This window comes from Aquarana catesbeiana, linkage group LG02, assembly GCF_042186555.1.
Source record: "Aquarana catesbeiana isolate 2022-GZ linkage group LG02, ASM4218655v1, whole genome shotgun sequence".
Taxonomy (NCBI): Eukaryota; Metazoa; Chordata; class Amphibia; order Anura; family Ranidae; genus Aquarana; species Aquarana catesbeiana.
In genome coordinates, this window is record NC_133325.1 from 308,759,107 (window position 1) to 308,776,964 (window position 17,858).

Below are 17,858 nucleotides of genomic sequence, written 5' to 3' on the forward strand. Positions count from 1 at the left end.
CCATACCCATTAAACATTGGTAATCACTCCATAAAAATAAATTTTAAATATTCCATAGAAATCAATTAGGCGAAAACCTTGATAGTGAAAATATATACTAATAAAAATATATATGCTGAAAATAAATACTAAAAAGTTTTGATATATGTTAAATATTAAATAAAGTGTTTGAAATAAAAGTTCAAATAAAATTGAGTGAGTTCGTAATGGAATTGATTCCATGACAGACCACCACCGTATCCAGAAAGTGACCACCATAAGAAAAGCAAGCTTACCAAACAGCAAGCTAGATAGGCTTGTGACCTCAAACCCGGTCTGGGCCTTTATCCCAAAAGCAGACAAATGGCTCTGAGTCCGATGCTGGTACAAGGAACAGAGCAGGTAACCCAGTGGAGCTTAACGTTCACCAGATAAAGGATAATCGCCAGACTCTCCTGAGCCAAAGACCTCCAATAGGCAGTCATATAAAACCCTCTCAGGTCTGTGTCACAGCTTTAGAGAGCGCTCAGAAGCTGTTATATCTTTTCTGACACATGGCTTAATCACGTTGCCAATTTGTCCTTAATTAATTTAATAAATATGATTTTTTTGATGCTCTTATAAGGATTGTTTTCTGTTGCCATTAGTAACTCTGGTGCTTTACACCCGAACCAACTGTTTTCTGTTACATCAGTAGGAAACCATGTTAAATGCACTGTAGTGCGTTTATGCAGAACGCACCAATAAAAAACCCATAGGTGTGAACGTAGGGTAACAGGCCTTAAGCTGGTTCAAGCTCTGCTTTAAAGAGATCAACTTAAAAAAAATAAGGAAAAGTACAGACATTTTTATTTAAATATTCACTGACTTCTTGCAGTGTTTTTCCTTTCAATAAATTGTTTAAATATTCGCTGGCTGGGAAAGTAACAAAGGGGAATACTATAGAGCAGGCTTTCTCATCCAGGGTTTCATGAAATTGTAGGGTTCCTTTAGAAGTTGCTAAATAGACCTGTGCAATTTGTTTCATTATAAATTGAAATTTGGATGAAATTTGCACAATTTGATGTATCTGAATCTCCGAATCACAATAGTAATACATTTCAATTAATCTGAAATAAATTAGAATGAAAACATGAATTCATTTGTATTTATTAGTTTTATTTGGATGACATGATGCGATAATTTGGGCCTTTTTGTTAATGTTTGAAGCATCCGAAATATTGTAACAACATAACAAATGATCTGAGCTGATTTGGATCTATTTTTTTTATTATAGTGAGCGTAGCGTAAATATTCTAATATCATTCTTTTTTTAATTGAGGTTGAACTTGAGAGACAATTCATTTAATTTGTATCTCAAGTCAGTTGGGAATCTCATCTCTCAGTCTAATTTTCACAGCTCTTACTGTGAATAAGCCTTTCCGTAACATAACAAATGAATACATATTAATTCAGACTCATTTAATTTATTCTGATTGATTGTATAATCAGCTGTTTCTTTTTCCATTAACATTCTTCAATATTATAAAAAAATGCATTACATATGAGATGGAATCATATCGCAATAAATACAGTAAGGTATAAAAGTGAAATAACATGATTTCTGTTTATTGTGTTTGAGTTGGATGAAGGTGGATTCATCAGAATCTCTGAATCATAACATAACGAATGAATCCGAAATTATTTTTGTTCCTTGAGCAATGGACAATTTCTACCTCTCAGATACAGTACATAACTGTTAACACCAAAAATGTGTGTAGCTACCTGTAAGTTAAAGTGGATCTTCTGCCTCCCAAGTACACCCCTGTCCTCTGCAGGACTAGAGCTTTTTTTTTTCTCTTTTGTCTACCTCTTTTTATTTTTTGGGGAAAATTCTTTTTATTGAAGTATTAAACTTAGTACAAACATGACACTTGTAAAGTGACAACACAAAAATTAAAAAAAAAATAAATAAAAGTTAAGAAAAACCATACAAGAGTCAAATAACAGAAGAAATGGCCAGCATGGCCCTGACTAAGGGCCCTTTCACACTTGTGTGACTTTTCCTGCCACTTTGGACATCAGAGTCGCATGACAAGTCGTAACCAATGATTCCCAATGATAGCCATTCATATCAGTGCGACTTCAAGTGGCACCGACTTCAAAGTAGTCCCTGTACTACGTTGGTCCGACTTTGCTGCGAGTTGAGGTCCATAGACCTCAAGTTTACACAGGCATTCCCTGAAATTGTGTCAAAATCGCGCCCCCTTCAAGTTGCGTCAGTGTTAAAGGGGCCTAACAGTAGAGGACTATCTCAGGAGAAAAGCCAACTACGTATACACATAAAGAATTGTTTTCTTTTCATAATAGAAACCTGAAACACTACATGCAGTGTTATGGTATTGATAAACAATTGAACTGCATATTCAAAGAGAGACAGCTCTCTACCTCTTTTTTTTTTACTAGAATGTCTGCCCCACCTCCCCATTCATGTCACTTGCCTTAGACAAATAACGCGCACACTCCCTGCTGTGCCTCCCGGGATATGAACATCACCTATCCCAGGAGGCATAGCCTTTCATTGAAGAAAGGAGGAGGGGATGGGCCTGTCAGCGTGTCATCGGGAGGCATGCCGGCTGAACCCGAAAGCTGTCAGCCTAATGATAATGTCACAGGGAAACATAGAGGCACAAGACCAAGCGCTGCCAGAAGAGAAGAAGCTGGATCCACTGGGTGGGTAAGTATCAAAAGTTAGCAGAACTCACCACCAGGTAGGTAAGGCTTAAAAAAAAAAAAAATTGGGGTTGGGCGTTAGCAGTGCAGAGTAAAATTTTGCTTTAACATTTTTCCCACTTACCACAAGTGTAAGAAACATTCTTCCCATTGACCACTATGCTAATGTACTGTGAGCTGTAGGTTTAGTAATTATTAGCAGGGGTTCCCTGAGACCTGAAAGTGCCTCCATCTTCAAAGGGGGGGATGCTTACATCACATCTAAAATATTGATTCCTAGCAGCAGTCTCTGGGCTTTTGGATAGCTACACAAGGAGACCTTTACAGGTAAAAATTAAATATATTAAATGCACATATGATCTTATGGGTAGATTTTGGTTGGAATGAATGGCCTGACGAAAGAGTCTCTTTACAGTAAGTTTTAAGAAATGTGTGATTCTTGTATCCTGTTGCTGTTTTAAAACCATGCGCTTGTTAACTTACTGTATGCAAATGTGACATTTTGTTAGCAGGAAACAGACCACAGGTACTGTATATAAACAAATACCAATAGTAATTCCCATATTTTCATTCTTTTCATTTTCTTTATTAATTTCTAGATGTTTAATTAAAGAATTTCTGCTGTCTGGAAATAAGTGTTAAAAAAGTGTCATCAATAATGGATGTAAAGACTCAAGTTTCATCAACATTATGGCTGAAGTCCTTTGGTCTCAAAAAGAAGAAGCTCACATTGCCTAAGATCTTGGCACAGCTCGGTTTCCAACAAAGGGAAGGTTGTAAACACATCTGTTCACATTACAGTTCATGTATTCAGTAGTTTCTGTGAAACACTATAGACATGACGAATAAACGTTTTATTTTTGTGTTGATGAATGTAGAGAGATGTTTCTCACCCTATTCATTTATGTCTTAACTAGTGTATTATACATCCAGTGCTCCACTTCCAGCAGTGGTAGAACTAAGCTGACTGCTATACATGGATCGAAATTCTGTCGGTTCAGCAGGGACTGGCTGAATTTTGATCCATGTATGGGCAGGCTAGTTGTACGCAAGCCGATCTGTTGATCAGAAAACCAATTTTAGAGAATGAAGGCTTGGACCGTGCTGATTAGTCTAATGCAGCTACTGTATCTACAATGTTTTTGCAGTTTTCACTGAAAGAGTAGGTACAGTTCCTGGTAGCAATTGGATGACAACCCTATGAAACCCTATATGCACTCCAAATCACCCTTATGCCTGCCTCCCTTTTCTTCACAAACTTGTTGAAGGTTTTTGTGAGCTGGTTCATCACTGTCAAGTGCCTGATATTTTTACTGTATGCTGTAGTTTGTTCTTCTTCCCAATCACATTGGCATGGTGAATCTCGCACTTTGACCTTGAGCCATGGTACCATTCAGTTGTTCTCCTCTTGTAGCCATCAGTTTTTCTACTGAGTATTTTACCTACTTTGTACCTACTGTTTGCTAGTCATAGTTTTTTTTCCTTGTGACTGAAAATGAGTTTGTGATGGCAGCTCAGGAATTCTTTCAAGAACAAAACACAATCACATCAGAAGCCCCTCCTTCACATCAAAGTTTCCCCCATCACATCAAAGGTTTTCTCATCATTTCAGAGCCCCCTTTCACATCAGAGCTTCCTTTCACATCAGAGGCCCCCCATCACATCAGCGTATCCCCTTCATGTCAGAGTTACCCCATCACATCAGAGGCCCCCCATCACATCAGCGTATCCCCTTCATGTCAGAGTTACCCCATCACATCAGAGGCCCCCCATCACATCAGCGTATCCCCTTCATGTCAGAGTTACCCCATCACATCAGCAAATCCCCTTCATGTCAGAGTTACCCCATCACATCAGAGGCCCCCATCACAGAACCCTTCCCCATCTCTTATCAATCGCAGAGCTCTTCAATCACACAGTACCCTTATTACAGAGCCCCGAAGTCCAACAGGTCCCCCATTACAGAGCCCCCCATCACACAGTCCACTCTTTCACATCAGAGTCCTACCTTTTGGTTTCAGCAGCATGGCAGATGGTGGGATTTAGAAGAGTTCTGGAGTAGGCAGACTTCCGTCTTCTCCTGAATGCTATGAGTGACGCTGCATGCCACCTGCCCTGGATCAGAGTCTTGAGTTTCCCTGGTGTAGGCGAACCTACTGTCATCATCATAGCAATGAATTAGTGAGTCCTGGCCCTGGAGCATCATTGGTTGTTATGGTGCTGGCGGCCATGGCAACTCATGATGCTAATCCAAGGCAAACAGGGTCCAATACTTGCAGTACCCTGAGAGAACCCAGACAGCACCCCAGGGTGACAGAACATCCTGCTTGAGAAACACTGGCTGTAATATTTGAAAGGGAACCCCCCCCTCTCCATGGTGCATGGCTGTCTGATGCTGCTTTTGATAGTGAGCGCCTGTCTCTGGCTCTAAGCACTTGCCAAAGATAAGCATTTGCACAAGGAATGCATATGGGGGCAATGTTTGTCAGCGCTACAAAGCAACACAGCCATCTGCTTACTAACTGTGGTTAGGCAGCTGTGTGATGAGGGGCACCTTGTTTGACATCACAGCTAGTCTTTTGGGGCATTTAGGGATATGGAACAAATTACTACAAAGTACTATATGTACTTTGTCCCATTAGGAACTGAATAATGGAAAAAAAATAGTGATAATTCGTATTTAAGACTACAGAACTCCTTCCCTCTTTCTTTCTATAACATGGGGGGAAAGAGTTCTGTTCTGAAGTAAGAGAGCTTAGCTGAGCTGATATTTTTGTTTAGATAATGCTGCAGAGTTCACAAGACAACACTGTACTTCTGGTTGGCTCAACAGTTTGTTTTACACTTATCAAACAAATCCTTTTAATGCTATATTTAACAGACCAAAAACATTGCTCAGTTAGACTTACAGGAAACATGTGATAAGATTGTGAACAGCAATGAAAGGCAAAAAGTTGTCCTTGGTGGTTGTGGTCATGGCACCAATGCCATATTTTTATTATTATACAGGATTTATATAGCGCCAACAGTTTACGCAGCGCTTTACAATATAAAAAGGAGACAATACAGTTATAATGCAATAAATTACAAGAGGATGAAGAGGGCCCTGCTCAGAAGAGCTTACAATCTAATAGTGTGAGGCAGGTGGTATAAAAGGTTGTAACTGTGAGGAATGAGCTGATGGAAGTGGTAGAAGATTAGTTGGAGACGTGATAGGCTTTCCTGAAGAGATGAGTTTTCAGGAATTGCCTGAAGGTAGCAAGAGTAAGGGATAGCCGGACTGGCGGAGGTAGCGAGTTCCAGAGGATGGGAGAGGCTCCTGAGAAATCCTGGAGACGAGCATGGGAGGAGGAGACGAGAGAGCTTGAGAGTAGGAGGTCTTGAGAAGAGCGGAGAGGATGATTTGGGTGATATTTGGAGACAAGATTGGTGTTGTAGCTCGGGGCAGAGTTGTGAATGGCAACTCTAGCCATTGGAAAAATGAGAACTGGCAACAAGCTTCTAATCTTGAAGCTCCTGTTTTTTTTTCTAGTAATACTAGTAATGAAATGTTTGATACAATGATCTATAAATAAAATTCAAGAGGATGAAGAGGGCCCTGCTCAGAAGAGCTTACAATCTAATAGGGTGAGGCAGGTGGTATAAAAGGTTGTAACTGTGGGGAATGAGCTGATGGAAGTGGTAGAAGATTAGTTGGAGACGTGATAGGCTTTCCTGAAGAGATGAGTTTTCAGGAATTGCCTGAAGGTAGCAAGAGTAGGGGATAGCCGGACCGACGGAGGTAGCGAGTTCCAGAGGATGGGAGAGGCTCTGGAGAAATCCTGGAGACGAGCATGGGAGGAGGAGACGAGAGAGCTTGAGAGTAGGAGGTCTTGAGAAGAGCAGAGAGGACGATTTGGGTGATATTTGGAGACAAGATTGGTGATGTAGCTCAGGGCAGAGTTGTGATTGGCAACTCTAGCCATTGGAAAAATGAGAACTGGCAACAAGCTTCTAATCTCGAAGCTCCTGTTTTTTTTGTTTTTTTTTCTAGTAATACTAGTAATGGAATGTTTGATACAATGATCTAGTGATGGATAGTATGTGGAAATCAGTTCAGAATGAGTGGGGGGATGTGTTGCTAAGGAAAATGATGCAATATATAACCAAAAAGACAAAGTTATTCAGAGTCAAGGCTGTTTCCAAGGTTGTAGCTTTGGCACAGGAGATGCAGCTTTTTGCCATCATGCTCAGTATTTCTGGACAAGTTCTGTTTGTGATGAGATGTGGTGAGATGCTATAGTGTTCCATTGTGCAGATTTTTCTCCTTGCCGCAGGATGAAATAGCCATCAGCCTGTGCTGGATTTGTAAGAAAAGTCTAAGCTATGGCAATACTGATTGGCAGTTAGAAATGTGATTTCTCATATAGCATATGACATTTGTGTGCATCTTAACTAAGAGTGCACTGCTGACCATTACACTGCAGCCTTAGCATGTGATAACATTTCTTTCTGTAAATACTTAAGCTCATTTTCAAGCTCTGAAAAGCAGCCAACGATTAAATTATGCATGACAGCAAGCAAGGTTTCTTGTGTCTAGAGCTCACCCAGCAGCAGCTGACGGGGAAGGTCTATGGCAGGTTTTTGGCTCGATTTGGTCAGTGCTGATGCTTGGTAAAACCCTGCTGAAACCTGCTCAAAATTTGTTACAGCTACAAACAGAACTATCAATTAATATCTGTATTTTAAAGCTGAACTCCAAGCAAACAGTTAAATACAAAATACAGTATATAGGAGGGTTCTTCAAAAAGTTTCTGCACTTTTTAAAACTCTATTACATATAGAGCAGTGCAGACATTTTTTGAAGCCCCGTTGTAGATGAGAACTGTTTCACCTGTCAAGGGATTTGTACTCTATTTCTGTCTACTCGGTCCAGAGATTTACACAGCTCTGCCCCACAGCACAGCCACATGAGCACGGGAGTCAGTCATTCTGGCACAGTCAGAGTGTACATGGCTGTTGATAGCAACAGTATGCAACAACATTAGAAAGACTGCAGCCTGATAGTAGGGAATTATATTGGTTTCATTTTGTGAAACACCTACCATAAACATGGCAGTATTAGCTTTGTAAAAACAGGATTAGAGTAGAGTTCCAGGTAACCCTAATTAATGCTAAAAACATATCTCCCAACATTTTGAGATGGGAATGAGGGACACCTACTAGCAAACGTAAGCAGGCATAGGACATGCGCCCTGCCACATCCCCTTAAAGGAGAATTAACCCCAAAAAAGGTTAATTAAATCCACAAGGGCTTTTTTTATGACTACTATTCCTTATTATTGGTTTTTAAAATTTACAAATACATCAATTTAGAATTTGGATGAAAGCTTTAGCACTGGGAAACACTTTTTGAAAGATAAAAAGTGCATTTTATATACAACTATATGAATCAGACCAAAATGAGGGACAAATGAGGGGGAAAGAGAGACAGAGGGACATTGCTCCAAATCGGGGACAGCCCTTCGAAATCAGGGGCAGTTGGAGCTATGCTAAAAATGCTCCCTCCCCCTTCCTAACACCTATACTTGCTAACCTGTGTAAGAAAGATGCATATACTTACCTATTTTCAGGATGCTCCAGTCTAGTCATGTGATCTCCCCTGGGTCAGTCTGAGAGAGCGATTGACAACGGCTAGTAATTCCTGAGCGGTGAAACATAATCTTACTATGGCCCATCCGTTGTTGGGGATTCCTCTCCCCTGCAGCGGCACTGGCTAACACAGTGGGGCCAGATCACGGGAACCAGACCAGAGCAGGAAAATAAGTAAGTACAGTGGGTTTAGAAGAGAATCACACCCCTGTAAAATAATCACATTTTATTGCTTCGCAGCCTGAAATTAAGAAATGGAATAAATGGAGTTATTTGGATGGTGCATGGAGCTCTATTGGATTTCTGCCAGACTTATCGTTTGGTGTTGAGGCCAAATAATTAAAGTCTCATCTGACCACATTAACCACTTCCCGCCCAAGGTACGTCATATGACCTCCTTGACTTTGAGTGAGGATATCTGAATGATGTCTGCAGCTACAGGCATCATTCAGATATTATCTTTTTCAGCCGAGGATTCTGTGTACCATGAGAGCAATCATAGTGGCAGTTCAACCGCTTGATCGTTCTTAGAGGCAGCGAGAGGGACCATCCCCCCCCCCCGCTGCCCTCCGTTGCTTCTACCGGCTCACCCATACGATCGGCAGGCCAGAGAATGAATCGGTCGATGCTGGAAGTGTGAGCATAGAGATTTCTGGTGACCAGATGGTCCCCAGTCATCTCTATGACCCTCGGAGGCCCGGGTGCGACGTTATGATGTCACGTCTGGGCCAGCGGAAGTAAACATTGCCAGGGTCGCAGCTGGAAAGGCCAAGACAGTTTTTTTTTTATTCTCGGTCTTTCCAGCCTGAAGAAGAGATGTGGGGTCTAATAGACCCCACATCTCTCCATAAAGAGGATCTGTCACGTACTATTTCTATTAAAGGGGTGTTTACATTCCTTGTAATAGGAATAAAAGTGATAAAAACATTTTTAAAGAGAAAGTGTAAAAATAAAAAATAAAAGTAAAATAAAGAATAAAAAAATAAATAAAAAAATGTAAAGTGCCCCCGTCCCTGCGTGCTCGCACACAGAAGCGAAAACATACGTAAGTCAAATCACACATGTGAGGTATTGTCGTATACATTAGAGTAAGAGCAACGATTCTAGCCCAAGACCTCCTCTGTAACTCTAAACAGGTAACCTGTACAAAAATTTAAATCGTCGCCTAAGTTTGGTGTGATTTCACGAGTGTGCGCAATTTTAAAGAGTGAAATGTTAGGTATCTATTTATTCGGCATAACATCATCTTTTACATTATACAAAAAAATTTGGCTAACTTTACTGTTTTGTTTTTTTTACTTCATGAAACAGTTTTTTTTCGAACAAAAAAAACGCGTTTGAAAAATTGCTGCGCAAATACCGTGTGACATAAAAAGTTGCAACGACCGCCATTTAATTCCCTAGGGTCTCTGCTAAAAAAACATATACAATGTTTGGTGGTTCTGAGTAATTTTCTAGAAAAAAAATGATTTGGCCTCAACAGCAAACAATATGTCTGGCGGAAATCCAATACAGCTTGCCATTCATATAACACCATTCCTACAATAAAGCATGGAGGTGGTAATATTCTATGGGAGTGTTTCTCTGCAGCAGGGACTGGAGCACTTGTCAGGATAGAAGAAAAATGGATTGGGCAAAATACCATCAAATTCTTGAGGAAAATCTGCTGCCCTCTGCCAGAAAGTTGTCAATGGAAAGAAGGTTTACCTTCCAACATGACAATGACCCAAAGCACAGAGCATAAATGACCACACAATGGTTGAAGGAGAAAAATGTGAATGTCCTTGCATGGCTTAGTCAAAGCCCAGACCTAAACCCCATTGAAAATCTGTGGAATGACTTGAAGACTGCAGTCCACAAACGGTCACCATCAAATTTAAGTAAACTTTTTTGCAAAGTCTAGATGTACAAAGTTAGTAGAGACATATCCCAACAGACTAAAGGCTGTTCAACAAAATACTGACACAAGGGCGTGATCCTTTTTTACACAGATTAGTAAGCATAGGTGTTAGGAGAGGGGAGGCATTATTTATAAGATTAGTTAGAGTTATCCTGGAATTCTACTTTATGTGTATTGTAGCAATCTGCAATTAAACTGCATTTTCCAGCATCCTCCGTTTTAGGTGTTAGCAAAGACCCGTCAGAATAATGGGAGACAACACACATTTTAGATGCCTTTCAGGGACTCTGACATATTTAACTTATTCTACTATTGCTTAGTCTTGAAAAATCAGCGTATAGTAAGTTTTTTTTATATGATTCACAATAATTATGTATGTACACTTATATTTTGTAGTCTTGCTTATCTGCATTGTAACTTTCTTTTTGTGCAGACTATGTTAATAAGCTAGGACGCCCTGTGTCTTCACGATATTCGAATGGACTCTTCCCACAATATAATAGCAATGGTAAAATATACAATGTAAGTGCTCACAATATTTATATGCTACATATCACTTTACAAAGCTCTTATAGATTTGTCTCTGATAAATGCTTGTATCCATAGGAAAGATAGTTGCAAAGAAAGTTTTATAGCCAGAGAGCAAGTATTTTCAGTAAAAGATCAGCAATGGTGCCTACATATTTATTTTACTCCAGTTTAGCCTTGTGTATGCTGCCATAAACCTGGGTGTGCTAAATGAATGTGTGTTTTACATTATTCATTCACAGATATCGTATTGTAACCAGTTCTTTATATGCAGTAACTGACCTCATTTTTCTCTAAACAAAGTTAACAGCAAAGAAGGAAGAACTTGTGCAGAAGGCCGAATCTCTTGCAGAGGTTATTGGATTATATAATCAAAGATTGGACTGGCTAAACAGCTCAAGCCGCCTGGTGTTTGGTGTGATCCAAGAACAATCTATAGTCATTATTCTAGACCTAAATACAGTCTCTAAAGTACAGTATGATTTATGCCGTGATGCCATATGCCTTGTTATCAGAGAACAAGTGGCACAAATTTCCAAGTTTAACCTCATTTGGTAAGTGAGATTATAAATATACCTTAACTGTTTTCCAAATTTTAAATGTGTTTTGTAAAAAAAAAAAAAAAATGTAAAAGATCTCCTAAATAACTTAAATGTGAAAATTGTTTTCACTTACTACACACACACTCAGTTGGACAGAACATACTAGGGGGTCATAAAAGTGACAATTTCCTTACCTAGTTTAAAGTGGTTCCAAAGGCTAAAGGTTTTTTAATATCTTTTAAAAGCCGATCTCCCTCAGCCCCCACAATTACTTACCTAAGCTCGATCTCGACCCAGAGCTGTGGCCGTGAGTAGCAGTGCTGCTCTCTCTCTCCTCACTGGACGTTGAGGCAGCAGCAGGAGCCATTGGCTCCTGCTACTGTCAATCAAATACTTTCAGAAGGGCCGAGCCACGCTGTGTGTGTCAGTGGGCACACATAGCCTGGCACAGGAGCGAGCCCGCGGGAGTGACTGAATAATTCAGTATTCCGTCTGTGAATGAATTTTAGCAGAAGGGTACAAAGGAAAGCTCAGGTGGGTTCATATTCCTGTTCGAACACACCTGAGCTCATAAATGCGCATTCATTACAAATACTTGTATGTGACATCAAATACAAGTGCCTGGGCTGGATGCAAGAGGCAGGTCACCAGGGACTAGTGTACCAGGACAGGTAGTTATATCTCAGCTATGTTTCCCTCCACGGCTCTGCAAATTGTACAGGTGGGGGGAAAGAAAAAAATATACACATAAGTGAATGCCCTGGCATGCAGCATTACTGACCCCTGACCCTCCATTGCTGAATTCTGTCCCTGCACTCTGCATTACTGACCCCTGACCATACACTCCACATTACTGCCTCCTGACCCTCCATTGGTGAATTCTGTCCCTGCACTCTGCATTACTGACCCCTGACCATACACTCCACATTACTGCCTCCTGACCCTCCATTGGTGAATTCTGTCCCTGCACTCTGCATTACTGACCCCTGACCATACACTCCACATTACTGCCTCCTGACCCTCCATTGCTGAATTCTGTCCCTGCACTCTGCATTACTGACCCCTGACCATACACGCCACATTACTGCCTCCTGACCCTCCATTGCTGAATTCTGTCCCTGCACGCTGCATTACTGACCCCTGACCATACACTCCACATTACTGCCTCCTGACCCTCCATTGCTGAATTCTGTCCCTGCACTCTGCATTACTGACCCCTGACCATACACGCCACATTACTGCCTCCTGACCCTCCATTGCTGAATTCTGTCCCTGCACGCTGCATTACTGACCCCTGACCATACACTCCACATTACTGCCTCCTGACCCTCCATTGGTGAGTTCTGTCCCTGCACTCTGCATTACTGACCCCTGACCATACACGCCACATTACTGCCTCCTGACCCTCCATTGCTGAATTCTGTCCCTGCACTCTGCATTACTGACCCTTGACCATACACGCCACATTACTGCCTCCTGACCCTCCATTGCTGAATTCTGTCCCTGCACTCTGCATTACTGACCCCTGACCATACACTCCACATTACTGCCTCCTGACCCTCCATTGGTGAGTTCTGTCTCTGCACTCTGCATTACCGACCTCTTACCCTGCACTCCGTGACCCTACATTCCACATTACTGACCCATAACCCTGTATTCCGCACTATTGACTCTTGACCCTGCACTCTGCATTACTGACCCCTGACAATACACTCCACATTACTGCCTCCTGACCCTGCATTGCTGAATCCTGACCCTGCACTCTGCCTTACTGACCTCTGATCCAGCACTCCGTGACCCTGACCCTATATTCCACATTACTGGCCCATGACCCTGCACTCCGTATTTCTGACTCCTGACCCTGCACTCCGCTCTACTGACTCCTGACCCTGCACTCTGCATTTCTGACCCCTGACCATACACTCCACATTACTGCCTCCTGACCCTGCATTGCTGAATCCTGACCCTGCACTCTGCCTTACTGACCTCTGATCCAGCACTCCGTGACCCTGACCCTATATTCCACATTACTGGCCCATGATCCTGCACTCCGTATTTCTGACTCCTGACCCTGCACTCTGCATTTCTGACCCCTGACCATACACTCCACATTACTGACTCCTGACCCGGCGTTGCTGAATCCTGACCTTGCAATTTTGATTAGTGACCCCTGAACCTGCATTGCTAAATCCTGATCCCGCACTCCGCATTACTGACTCCTGACCCTGCACTATGCATTTGCTGTTTCCTGTTCCTTGTATTACTCACTCTTGCACACTGCTTTAATAACTCCTAAGGTCTGAACTATGTATTAATGACTCTTGAGCCCTGCATTCTGTATTACTGACTCCTGATCCCTGAACTCTGCATTACTGACCCCTGAACTCTGTATTATTGACTAGTAATCAGCAACTCAGTAATACCGAGTCCAGGGGTCAGTAATGCAGACTACTGACCTTGAACTCTGAATTACTTGCGAATGACGCCTGTACTCTGCATTGTTTACTCCTGACCTCTTATCTGACCATTGATGCAGGGCATGTTTTCCCACTGACCAATGAACCTGGGTGTTTCTCTTGCCACTTTCAAACAACACCAGGTATTTTTCTCCCACTGACCAATAACAGCAGGCATTTACCTCTCACTGACCACCAACAGCAGGCCATTTCACCTTTCTTCCACTGATAATTAACACCAGTGCATTTTGTGTCCCTGTTTCCCGGTGAACGCAGGACTGTCCATACAATTTGTACACAATGCAGAGGTCTCCTCCATATTGTTTTTAATATTCTGCACAAATGTTTTTAGCCTATAGCGTTCTAAAGGCTTTTTCTTTCCCCTTGGGATTGAATGTTATGGAATGTTACAGGTAACAGTTAGAAACTGACATTTCACACACATAACAAGCATTATGGGTATTATTCATGACTTTTTCACAAATGCCGAGACATTTACACAGCATTTTTTTTTTAAATATACGCCATTTTATTATTTCACAGAAAATATTGTTCTTCTGAAATTGCATTTAGATCATGCCATACTGCCATTATAAATGCAAACAGAGTTTAGTAAAGTTCTTCTTTATTGACTCCTAAATAACCAAGCCTCTGAAGGTGGAATCTGAAATTGTGAGAAATGTATGTAACAAGCTAAGGACTTTTCATCATCCTTTACTCTCTATAAACACTTAACAATCAGTCGTGGTGTGTTTCGTAGGGTCTCTCAAGAGCCAGTGAAGTGGCATCAGAAAGTTATTCATGTCACTCAGCATTCCATACAGCAAGCTGTAGAGTGGATTTGGAATCTTCAGCACTCCCCAGTGGTCAATGCAGATAGTGCAGCTGAAGCTCTATCAGAAGCCCTGGATGACCAGGTTGTAAATGTACTGATGTACTATTTTTTAGCAGTTAATTATACAGTACAGCATATTGCATGTTTGTGATAGTTGTGAAATGTTATGAAGTATAGCAATTAGACATAATAACAGTCTAACAATATACCTGCCCAAATTAAGTTGTGCCTCCTTTCAGGCTATTGTTGGCTATCAGATAACTAGTGTGACTCTTGCGGTCCATGACCTTGTAATTTTAAATATGATCTCACCCATAGCAATATTATATTGTTGAAAAATATATATAAAACTGCACTTGTGATATCAAATCATCAAATAAACAGCTGCACCACTAGAGATATTTTCACAGAATATGAATATTTGCAAAAAAAAAAGTTTTGCGCTAAAAAAAAACAAATTTAAAAACGTTCAGTGAGTCCATGAGTCTCTAGTGTGACACTCTAATGATATAAAGGTGTACAAGTGTCTTGACCACCAACAAAGTCCTGCACCTTGTGAATACCACCACCAACCACTGGATGTGCTCTTACCGTAGAGCAATGACCACCTATTACGGGGGGTCACAGAAAGCTTCTGGAAGAAGTCCTTGTGGTGATGAAACCGGTCGGGCTGAGGATTTGTTTCCTGTCATTGCAGTTGGATGCAAGCACACAATTGTTACTGTGCCCTAGCAATACACGCTGATTTTATTTTACTGGCATGTAAGTGCATTACTTTTAATAAAGCCCAATTGTAAAGATTTTACACTATAAGGCTTCTCATCTCTTTGTTGGGGTATGCCATCTGGTACCATGGTTTGAGACAAGAGGATTGTCGATTTACCCATTCGTCCTCCGTATGCTGAATATCGTATGGTGATGGAGTGTCTGATGCCGCGTACACACAGGCGGACTTTTCGATGGACTAGGTCTGGTGGACTTTTCGATGGACTTTATGACAGACTTTACAATGGACTTTCGAATGAACGGACTTGCCTAAACACGATCAACCAAAGTCTGACGGATTTGTACGTGATGACGTACGACCGGACTAATATAAGGAAGTTCACAGCCAGTAGCCAATAGCTGCCCTAGCGTCGGTTTTTGTCCGTTGGACTAGCATACAGACGAGCGGACTTTTCGACCGGACTCGAGTCCGTCGGAAAGATTTGAAACATGTTTAATTTCTAGGTCCGTCGAACTTTTGGGGAAAAAAAGTCAGCTGGAGCCCACACACAAGCGAATTATCCAATGCATCCGCCGGACCAAGTCTGACGTAAAGTCCGCTCGTGTGTACACGGCATTAGACATATGAGCTTTCTGTGACTTCCCCGTAATAGGGGGTCATTGCTCTCTGGTAAGAGCACATCCATTGATTGGTGGTGGTATTCACAAAGTGGAGGACTTTGTTGGTGGCTGCAGTGGTCAAGACACTTGTACACCTTTATATCATTAGAGTGTCACGCTAGTGACTCATGGACTCACTGAACTTTTTAAAATGTATTTTTTTTTTCTTTTTTAGCGCAACATATTTTTTTGCAAATATTAAATTGTTACCCGATAGCAAAGGCTTTGACCATATTTCATGAAAGTGTTCAGTGACACAGCAGTGATATATGTTGTGAAAGGAATACATACAAGCAATTCAAGAGTTATGTTTATTGATAAAAAGTAATAAAAATTTTGAGCCTACCAAATTGCAATAATACCTGCATGAAAGATAAAAAAATATTAATATTCAAATGTTTAAGTGCAATGAAAAATCTGGACTGCCGCACTCCGGATTGGAATAATAAAGGTAAAATCTTATTGAAAAAATGACATGGTATAAAATGCGTACGCTCTGTTGAAGTGATACAGCATAACCGCTGACGCGTTTCACACTCATAGCTATGAGTAAGCGCTCTATGGGAGCGTGAAACACGTCAGGGGTTATGCTGTATCACTTCAACAGAGCAATGTACGCATTTTATACCATGTCATTTTTTCAATAAAGAAGATTTTACCTTTATTATTCCAATCCGGAGTGCGGCAGTCCAGATTTTTCATTGCACCTATACCATTGGAATAGCAATCGCCAGCACCTGGAGCTCTCACAATTCACCCAGCGGAGGACGGGAAATTCAAACCCAGTTACCTGGAGCGGTGGTCACCAACCTGTTTATTCAAATGTTTAAAGTTTTATTTTTCATGTGTTTGCAAGTTCACCTTAAAGGGTTAGGCAGGCAATAAATGGTTTGAATCTCGTCCGATTCCTGCTGAACCGGCCGAGATTTGAACCTTGTATGGGCAGGCTGAATGAACCAGGTTGATCGATCAATCAGCTTGGGTATACCTAACCTACTTTAGCCACTAGCAATAATCACTGTCTTCCCCCCCCGAGAAGACAATGACTCGGCAGGAGAGATTCCCGCATCAACACTGTCTGTGTTGATGGGGGAATCTAGCGAATTCCAGGAAAGAAATTTGCTCTGTGTATTGCCGGCCTTAGTTCACTTTACAGAAGAGGTGGTCTTCCTTAGGCTAGACACACATTCATTTGCTTTCACTTTCAATGATAATGGTAAACAGGACAAATAGAGAGGATAAATCTCCATAACGGGGCACAGACACCAATTAAAAAGGACAGGGGTTCTAATCCCTCTCCACTCCATCCAAACCTAAAAATAAAGTTATGCCTTTAGTTATAGTTTAACAAATCCCACTTCACCCCCCCCCCCCCCCCCCCCAGTTCACACTGTCACATTGCATGTGATTCACACAGGAATCGCACCGCATTCCTGTGCAAATCACATGCTATTCTGTGAAGTGTGATTTAAGCCCATCCATTTGAATGGCTCAAATTGCACCGCATCCGCATGAAAAAGTTGCGAGCGCTGGTGTTCATAGCCATGCGAGATCCGGTTCACTGCTTGTGCAACCTGCTTTTGGGGTGTCATTAACCTTTAATTGACACCTGCAGCAGATCACATGAACACAGTGCGATTGCTATGAGGAGTGGGAAACACACAGAAATCGCTGCATTTCCCGAATCAGTGTGAACCGGAGCTAAATCTGAATATGGACTGTTGAACAAGGGTGGCGGAGCCCTTTCATCTTAATTGCTGGCATATTTACTCTGCGCAGGCAAATCAGGTGCAGTGTACAGCCTCCTATTGACATGAATGGCTGTGCGCTACTATGCTTGTGTGTATAGCAGTGCTGTTATAAACCGGAGTGCAGCGTACAGGAGTATG

At 41.5% G+C, this 17,858-nt stretch overlaps 1 protein-coding gene across 1 annotated transcript in view; it reads left to right on the forward strand.

Moving 5' to 3' along the window:
• VWA3B (von Willebrand factor A domain containing 3B) overlaps positions 1–17,858 on the forward strand; it is a 288,159-nt gene that overhangs the window by 17,153 nt on the left and 253,148 nt on the right. The window contains exons 2-5 of the mRNA XM_073614648.1: positions 3,291–3,464; positions 10,656–10,744; positions 11,054–11,304; positions 14,509–14,665. Coding sequence (XP_073470749.1) covers positions 3,350–3,464; positions 10,656–10,744; positions 11,054–11,304; positions 14,509–14,665 — 612 coding nt within the window. The 5' untranslated portion in view covers positions 3,291–3,349. The remainder of the gene's footprint in view (positions 1–3,290; positions 3,465–10,655; positions 10,745–11,053; positions 11,305–14,508; positions 14,666–17,858) is intronic.